Source organism: Solanum stenotomum, chromosome 10 (genome assembly GCF_019186545.1).
Source record: "Solanum stenotomum isolate F172 chromosome 10, ASM1918654v1, whole genome shotgun sequence".
Taxonomy (NCBI): Eukaryota; Viridiplantae; Streptophyta; class Magnoliopsida; order Solanales; family Solanaceae; genus Solanum; species Solanum stenotomum.
In genome coordinates this window covers 20,632,331-20,641,512 of record NC_064291.1, presented here as the reverse complement: position 1 = coordinate 20,641,512, position 9,182 = coordinate 20,632,331, and the positions used below count along the sequence as shown (strand labels likewise).

The following is a 9,182-nucleotide window of genomic DNA, read 5'->3' as shown; positions in this document are numbered from 1 at the left end:
CATATTTTCTTGCATGGTCTCCATACTTAGTACTTAATTGTGCTAACCCCTTTCTTTCGCTTTTTGACTAAAGTGTAGGGATTTGGAGATGGTGATATGTCATGGCTACTTGATAGGTTTTTAAGAGTTGAAGATGAAGACTTGGTGAGTCCTCATAGATTCGAGGGCAATAACCAACATGTTCTTTTTATGTCTCTCTAGTATTTTCTTAAGTTTTGAGTGGGCTTAGTCCCAATGTTATATTCAAGTATTAGATGGTTTTGAGACATATTGTATAAAGTCTAGAAAGTCTTCTGCTTGCTATTTATTGAAAGTATCTTCGTGTGTGAAGAAAGTTTTTAATTCCTTATGGTTTTGGTGTCTATGCGATGAATGAATGCTAAGAGGCTTGTATTAGACCTCTTCGAGGTCAAGTACGCCGGTTACGACTAGGGGGTTCTCCCGGGTCGTGACACCAAGAGTGACCCGTGGTAGGTCCGAAAAGAAAGCGGCTAATGGTGGCATGTGATGTGTCCACCGGACAACCCCGAACCATAGTGGAAGTGAGAGGGTCCTAGGCTATAGTCTTTGATTGCTTGGAGATCGAACCACGGAGAGTGGTGGCATAGGAAGCGTAGAACTCCCGTACAATCTCCTCATTATAAGTACCTTGGTCTCGAGCCATCCAGTCACACTTGTGAAGGTTAAAAAGTCGGTGGATGTCGGGGACAGTGTGCAAGCTCCCTGTGAGGACTCTGCGCTCCTCTGTAACAATTTGGGCCATCTTCTCTTTGTCATTAATCATATTGGCATCCCGATCGATTTGCCATTGGCCCTCAACACACCATCTGGTTGGCTCACCGACCACTGGAGTAGGGTTCTCATTCCTTGGTATGGGTACTGACTCTAAGCTACTGGCCTCATCAGATGAGGCTGCTTGTTCATTCTGGCTGGACCCTGTGGCTGACTTAGCATTGGACCCCGAAGCATTGGCAGACTCGAAACCTGAAGCATGGCTGGACTTAGAGCCCGAAGCATGGGTAGACTCGGAGCCAAACGCAGACCCAGTAGCTGAACTGGAAGCAGCCCCAATTGGTGACCCGATCAGTATGTGCTCCTCATCAGACTGGGAGACAGTGACTACGTCGGGAATCACCTTCCGGGGGGTGCCTCTGGTGGCTTGGGGTGCAGTGGGAGAAGTCCTTGTGTTGGGAGGAACATATGCTGGATCTTTTTCTGTGTCCATATCCTCATCGATTAACCTAAAGCTAGGAGCAACAGATTTTGACTTGCCCTGTTTTGAGTAGGTGACTAGCTTCTTGGGTGCCATCGTACCTATGGAAGCGATATTAATGCCAAAACTAACCATAAACAAACTAAAAAAAAATTTAGAACTATAAACGAACAGTAACAAAGTTCCATGAAAATTTCAGACAGAGGCTACAGTGGTCATCCACGGAGGAGGTGACCTACGGTCCGTAGACTAATCTACGGTCCGTGGAGGTTCAGAGGACCAACAATATTGGTCGTAGATGGAAACCACGGATGTACAGAACGGTCCGTAGATTGATCTATCGACCGTAGTCCACATCCGTGGTTTTACACATGGTGAAATTTCAGGTGCATCCAACCACAAACCTAATCTACGGTTCATAGATTGATCTACGGTCCATAGACGGGGTATCGCGGATGTTATATGTGCCAGATTTCAGCCATTCTTTATTTTCAAGTCCACAACTTAGACCATTTTCAACAATATCGTAGTCTAACCATGTATTTCAACATTGAATCATGCTAGTTTGTCATTCTCAGGATAACCAAGTATTTAAGACAAACTTTGGAACCCTAAGTCGAAACTTACATTTAGACTTGTAATCGCATACAATAAGGCAACACAATCACTATCTATCATTAGGGACATAACCTATTTTGATAAAACAAAGTGCCATTCTCTGTTAATACAAAATCAAGTTTTTCCCCATTTTGAACTTCTCTAATAAATTTTATGAGTCTCTCATCTAACCTTTGGTTTCTTTCACTTGTTCAAGTAATATTGGTTTGACTTGAAAATTAGCAATAACTGAACCATTTGAATCAAGTGCAAAACAAACACTCTTGGCTCTTAACTCAAGAAGCAAGGGCAACAGACTCAAAGCTAAGCTTGCGAATGATTTTTTTTCCGACTTAAGGCATCAGCCACCACATTGGCTTTACCTAGATGATAGTTAATCGTGCAGTCATAATCCTTGATGAGTTCAAGCCATCTACGTTTTCTTAGGTTCAGCTCCTTCTGTGTACCCAAGTACTTTAAGATCTTGTGATGAGTAAATATATGACATTTTTCTCCATACAAATAATGCCGCCATATTTTTAAAGAAAACACTATAGCAACAAGTTCAAGATCATGAGTACGATAATTCAATTCACGTGGTTTTAATTTCCGAGAAGCATAAGAAACAACTTTGCCTTCTTGCATCAAAACACATCACAAGCATTACTATATCTTACATACTATTTCCCCTCAATTGGTAGAGTAAGTATAGGAGCTTGTGTCAACAAGGATTTGAGAGTTTCAAAGCTCTCTTGGGATTTGTCATCCCAAGTAAACTTTACTTCCTTCTTCAAGAGTTTAGTCAACGGGGAGGCGATAATGGAGAAGCCTTTCACAAATCTTCTATAGTACCCTGCTAAGTCGAAGAAACTTCTTACCTCACTCAAAATTTTGAGAGGTCTCAGTTCAACAACTGCTTGAATTCTTACTAGGATCAACCTTTACACCTTCAATTGATACAACATGTCCCATAACAGCCACTTCATTAAGACAAAATTAACACTTGGAAAGTTTAGCATAAAGTTCTTTCTCCTTCAAAATTTACAACACAATCCGAAGGTGTTTATCATGGTCAATTAGAAGAAGAGGACAAAACTTATTTCCTTCAAAAGAGAAGATCACATTGCATTAGGGACATGTACTTGATGCATATGCACTCTACATGCGATAAAAAAATATTATAAACCATGTAAGTGAACAAATAATCTAAATAGAACCTTTTCGAAAGCAAACAACTATACAAGTAATTCACAACAAAAGTCCTAGAACTACAAACCTAGGCTCTGATACCAATACTTGCCCTAAAATGCATACATATATACCTATATGTATATCCCTCACCTCCATTTCAAGTTATACATAATTATAATTAGAATATTACGTAAATACCCCAATACAATCCCTTAAATTACGATCACAATTTATGTTAAGCAAGTTTGCAAATATCACAAAATTTCAAGTTCCCAAAACTAGAATAAAACATATTGTAGTAATTAAGCAATGGTAAAATGACATGCGACTCTTGGTTAGTATTTCGAGGTGTTACAAAAATGGCCCGTGAAGCCCAACATGGACCGTAATTCATCCGTGAAGGGATTTTATCAGACTTAGAGTTTAGGGTCAAATTCAAACAATCATATATTTTAGCACAAAATGAATTAGGTGGCCCATGACCTATCATATTAAAGATATGTGAGTCCTCTTTCCAACACCACCGAGTCTAAAAATAAAAATTGAAAAAGAGTCAAGATCCCCCTGTCAGTCTAACCTTAGGTGAACTCTAAAAATATGTGACTCCCTCAGTCTGGCATCAGTGCCCGGCTCAACTCCATCTTCTACTCTACTAGAGCCCACCATAGATGTATCCTAAAGAGACGCCTCCACAGCAGTCTGTACTATCGCCCCTCGAGAACCTCTAAATCATCATACACTGCTGCATCTCGTGTACCAATCTCCTCCTCCTCAGTCTCGGGAGCATCTAGCTTGGCATCTTCATCAGCCACAACAACATCTCCAGTCGTAGTAGCCGGAGGAATCTCAGAAATGGCTTGAAACTATGTACTCGGGACCTCGGGAAGGGTCACCATACTGAAAAACATGGACAGATCCATGGATTTCAGCTCATCCACGTCACGTCTCAAACCAGTAACATCAGCCTTCAAGGTCATCACATCCTTAGATGTGCCCCAACTCTATTCACATACCTCCAGTCTCACTGTAAGGGCATCCAATACAAAGTCATGCGCATCACTCAACTCTCGGTGCTCTCTTAAGTTAGCCCAGGTAGGAGCTAAGGCAGTAGCTATGGCTCTCTCAATCATCCCGGGGATAACAGCCTCAACTCGAGAGGTAGGAACATTAACAGATTGGGCCAGATGGACCATCTTGAATAGTATGGCCTAGGTTTATGGTGGCCGAGAAGTAGCAGTAGCAGTAGAGGTGGGAAAAGTAGCAAAACTAGAAGGAACAGAAGTCGAAGTGCTAGGGGTACCTGTAGGCACACTGGCCTCAGTGGGAGGGGTTGTTCCAGTCTGCAACATCTCCACATCAACCACCGGGGAAGTGTCCACTGGTGCAGCTCTCCTCCTCTTAGCCTCGCCCCTGGTGTACTCCACTTCGATCCTCTAAATGTCAGTAGAGGAAGTGGGAATCACTTCCACATCCGTCTTCTCTATTAATGGCACCCTTGTTCGCCAACACAGCTCTGTGATCAACACTGGGAATGGGAGATAAGTCTAACTATGTTTGGCCCTCATGGCCAAATCTTGCTTGATAATCAGGGCGATATTTAGTCTTTCCCGCTCCATGATGCAATCCAACAATGCAACCTTTGGATGCCTTAGTATAGACTCATTTTGTTAGGGCATTAAAGTTTTGCTGATAAACCTAAACCAAAACCTATAACCCACTGTCATATCCTTCTTCTCTGTCGGTACCTCTACCTCAATCTATGGCGGTGTGATATCTGAGATCAGAGGAGCCAACCAACCCTTTAGATCATCCAGGGTCTTCTTTTGTATCTGATCCACCAAGAAGTGCATTATGTTCATCGTACACCTTAGCACCTCATTAATATCGGTGCTGCTGTATTTTACCTTTCTTCCCTGCACCACTACATGGTCTACCGATGTAAACGAGTTGGCCGTCTTTTTCCCTTAAGGCACCAACTTCCCGTATTCTGCATAGAATTCATGAACCCACGAAGTAATGCAGGAGCCTCAAGGCTTGGTGAAATCTCAAATTTGTGGAACTTGATAGTGTTCCACACCTCAGGGTACCTATCTACTACTCCATCAATAGACAATCACTTTTTCTCAAGAATGGTTCTCAATCCCACAGCCTTCGGTCTCTTCAACAAACAGGGAGGGAAGTTCCTGAACTGGTTGCACCGGAGGTACCTTCTCGACAGTCTGTGCTGGAGGTGGAGGAGGTGTAGGAGGCACCGGGATCCTGGTTGGATCATATAGTAACTTAAAGTGTAGTTGCGCTCTCCTCGTCTATAAAGTATAGTCATCCTCCAGCTCAGACACGGAGACTTGCGATCTATCCCCCGAGTTGCCCTCGCTTTCCAACTTTTATGTAGTGAGGTGAGTATCATAGACACCCATGTTGTCAGAGCTCTCCTCAGCCGGACTTGGTTGTATGGGAGGAAGTTTTCCCTGCGTAGTTCAGGAAGTACCAACAACCTTGTTCATCACTATCCCCCGTGCTAGCTTACGGGGTAGGTTTATTTCTTCCTAGTACCTTTGGTCTAGCCATACCTGCAAAACAACATCGAATCAATCACTACATTAGAAATAGTTTGAAAAATTAACAAAATTCAAAAATGTGCAGGAAAACTCACCGAGTAGTTTAGCGAACCAAGTCGGGCTCACCGAATATTCCATAGTAAAATTTCTTAGAATTCAGCACAAGTTGGCGATGTCCAGGGCTTTTCGGTGATTCGTCGAAACCGTTCGGTGAACTAAAAGTAGCTCGCCAAAAGTTACAAAATATTTTCTAGAATTTGGGGCTGAGAAAAGGGTGATCTAAAGGACACTCGGTGACTCACCGAGTGAAGTCGGCGAACTTAGACATATCGCTGAATGTTACAAAGTCAATTCAACAAATTTGGAGAATAAAAGGCGATCCAAGAGTCATTGGGTGAACCACCGAATCATTCGGCAAGCTCGACTAAGCTCGCTAAAATTTTGACCTCGACCACCGATTTCTAACCTGCAGCCCAAGAATGAAATTAAACACATATTCTACATAATTAATGCCAGATCCATGCCACTAACGACCTCGGGGTACTAAGACTTTCCCCGGTTTGTCCAAAATTGAGTAATCAACATCTTTTTCCCATAAGAATGACATCACCCGCTCTCTCTTAGGCAAAATAAGTTGATCGGTGCATTTGGGGTCACTCAGACTTCACCCACACCAGACCCAACAGTTAAGCAACACAAACCCACAATTTAAATTAGTAAACATACGGGGTTTTACAATTATAGGATAAAAAAGCATAAACAAGATAAGACACGGGCACACACTAACAACAATCATTCAAACAACCAATATTACGCAAATAATTCAATAGGGATACAATCATGCATTTGGAAACTACTAAAAAATTAAAGGCGGGGTTTGAATCACAAACCTCAAGATCAGATAAAGGAATGCTAGGCTAGCAAACCAACAAGCAACAACGCACAAATTCCCCCCGAGTAATTGATCCCCACACGAAATTGAAAGGCAAAAATGTAATCTAGAATTTAAATGAAAGAGGCAAAGGTCGAAAATGAGAAGAGATGGAAGATTTTGAATTTAAAACGGTAAAGGAACTTATGACCCATCTCTTCGCGCGCCAGTTGGCGATGCCCACTATGTCGCCGACCATTCAGCGATGCACCGAATAGCTCTTTTTTCCGCTGAGTTTTACTAAACCTCCACCCATTTAGTTGGTCCAAATGGCTACCCAGATCGGGCTCGTCGACATGTTTGGCGAGTCGTCAATTTGTACGTATGCTCGCCTAATTGCCCCTCTTCCCAAAAAAAATTGAATTTTCAACCTACACATCTAACACTTGTTATTCATACAACAATAATAAAAGGTAAAAACTTGGGTTTCCTTTGAAGAAGCACCTTATTTTACGTCGTGGCACGATGAAGATATGCTTTCAAGGTTCATTCTTTGGGTTGACCATGGTATCACTTGGTAGACCCCCTTTTTACCTTCGGTTTAAGTGAGACGATATTGACCCATCTGTGTTTCCAGATGTTTAATGGTCACCGAGTGAGAAGTAACCGCCTGATTTAGAGATGAGACGTCATCTTTCATTTCCTTTAGCACATTGTCCGACCCTTCCACTTTGTTGAGAATGCGTGCAAGCATATCTTCCGTGCAGAAATTTTCAAGGTCTGCCCTTTGCTCTTTTGGCTTTTGATGCTCAGGGGGAGGTACATATCTCTCTTTGTCATCGTCCCTCTCCCTCAAGTTTGTACCATGATAAAGCCACTCCCTCTCACGGTCTTTCCATCCTTCATCACGCTTTCTATTCCAACCTTGGTTCCCGCCTAGCCTTGGATAATTTTTGTGGAAACCTCCTCCAGGATTTGCTAGAAAGTGTACTTCTTCATTGTACAAAACTTCAAAGTGTGCATCATCGGGATTTACTCCACTAACTCCAACTGTATTCACAGCCTTAGAACCACTACCCATGACATGTTTCGACAATAGATCCATTTGGGTCATCATTTTAGCCATGTTTTCATCCCGCTCTTGGTCCTTTTCTATTTGTTCCTTTGTCATCCTGAAGTTAAAAGGAGACATTTGATCTTCCCTAGTGTACCAAGCACGGTTAATCTTTGTCATTCCATCAAGAAGAGTAGCTGCTATTTCGGAAGGTTGTTGCATAATTCCTCCTTGGACAAGCTAGTCAGCCACATCCTTGTTGACTGAATCTAGACTCCAATGGAAATGTTGTAACAACACATTGTTCGGGAGTCCATGAGTTGGACATTGGAGCAGCAGCTTCTGAAACCTCAACCATGTTTCATGAATTGGTTCACCATCCAATCGTTTGAAGCCCTAAATATTATCTCTCAATGTCCTCATCCTCGAATAAGGGAAAAATGTTATATAGAATGCCTCAGTAAGCTCTTCCCAAGAAGTAGTTGAGTCCCTTGGTAGGTCGGCTAACCACTTTGTTGCCTCCCCCATCAAAGAAAAAGGGAACAACCGAAGTCGTATTGACTCATGTGAGATGTTCTTGAAAGAAAATGGACCACACACGTCTACAACATTCCAGATGTGGTCATGGGGATCCTCATGAGCCAGATCTCCAAACAAACCCTTCATTTGCAACAACTGCAACATAGTGTTGGTCATGTGAAATACCGCATTGCCCACAACCGGAGGCAATCGAATAGCACCCATACTTCCTAATTGAGCTTCATTGATATCATGCAAATTACCGATGTCATCATGATGTCCAAATCTGCTAGTGTTGCTTCTGTTCAGATTCATCTCGTCACATGTTCAAGAGTAGCCAACAAAACACAAAAACAAAATAAGTTGATTTAACTATAAACAAGATTAGATCACAACTAAACTTCACTAAACGAATTCTAAACACCACTCCTGGCAATGGCACCATTTTTTATAACGCTCAACTACACTTCATCTGATTCTAAGTGTAGGCGGTCGCAATCAAGAATAAGCCCAACGAAGAGTTGGGGTCGATCTCACAGGGAGTGATACAGTAGAGAATTCAATTATGAAGTTAAAGGAGTATTTTAGTCGGTTGTAGAAGTAGATATTATCGAAATAATTAAAGTAAATTGCAGGTGTTTGAAAACTAGTGTCAATTGGGGGAATTAGAGTGACAAACTAACAGCTAAGAAAACAGGGGAGTAATCAAGTAGAGAGGGATACTTGGGGATGTGATCAATTAAATGCCAATTTCATTGTACATGTGATTACTATTTACTAAAAGACGTTGAATCTTAGTGGGTAGGCTAGGCTTTAGATGTCATAGCCATCTCTCAATCAACTATCACGATTCAAGCGAGTTCTCTCGAACCTCGACAAGCATAACAATTATGAATAGCCCAAAACCTCAATTAATCTACTCTCTCAGGCTAGATTGGTAGAATCAAATTAAGACTAACTTTCTCAAGGTGAATCCAAACTAACCCAATCACTACAATCATCGATTGATAACTTTAATTATAAACCTTATTCTCAAGCAAGCATAGAATACTAAGCTAGAACTGTATTTGCAACTACAATTAATCAATTAAAACTCAACTATCAATCGAACCCACTTCAAATCAGCAATTAAATCAGTAAATACAATCACCCATAAGCTAATTGAGAAAATTAATCACA

The 9,182-nt window shown here is 41.7% G+C and overlaps 1 protein-coding gene across 1 annotated transcript; it reads right to left on the bottom strand.

The window, feature by feature from the left end:
- Nucleotides 1-3,705: 3,705 nt before the first annotated feature.
- On the bottom strand, nucleotides 3,706-4,194 carry LOC125842808 (uncharacterized). The gene is made up of 2 exons (XM_049522112.1): nucleotides 4,015-4,194; nucleotides 3,706-3,864 (listed from the first exon to the last, which is right to left on the bottom strand). The coding sequence occupies exons 1-2, from the start codon at nucleotides 4,192-4,194 to the stop codon at nucleotides 3,706-3,708; spliced, it is 339 nt and encodes a 112-aa protein (XP_049378069.1).
- Nucleotides 4,195-9,182: the final 4,988 nt, after the last annotated feature.

Excerpts from the sequence above, each read along its gene's own strand:
- LOC125842808 (XM_049522112.1), bottom strand. The coding sequence starts at position 4,194 with ATGGTCCATCTGGCCCAATCTGTTAATGTTCCTACCTCTCGAGTTGAG. Across the intron at positions 3,865-4,014 it reads CCCTTACAGTGAGACTGGAG|TTTCAAGCCATTTCTGAGAT; the intron begins GTATGTGAATAG and ends CCGAGTACATAG.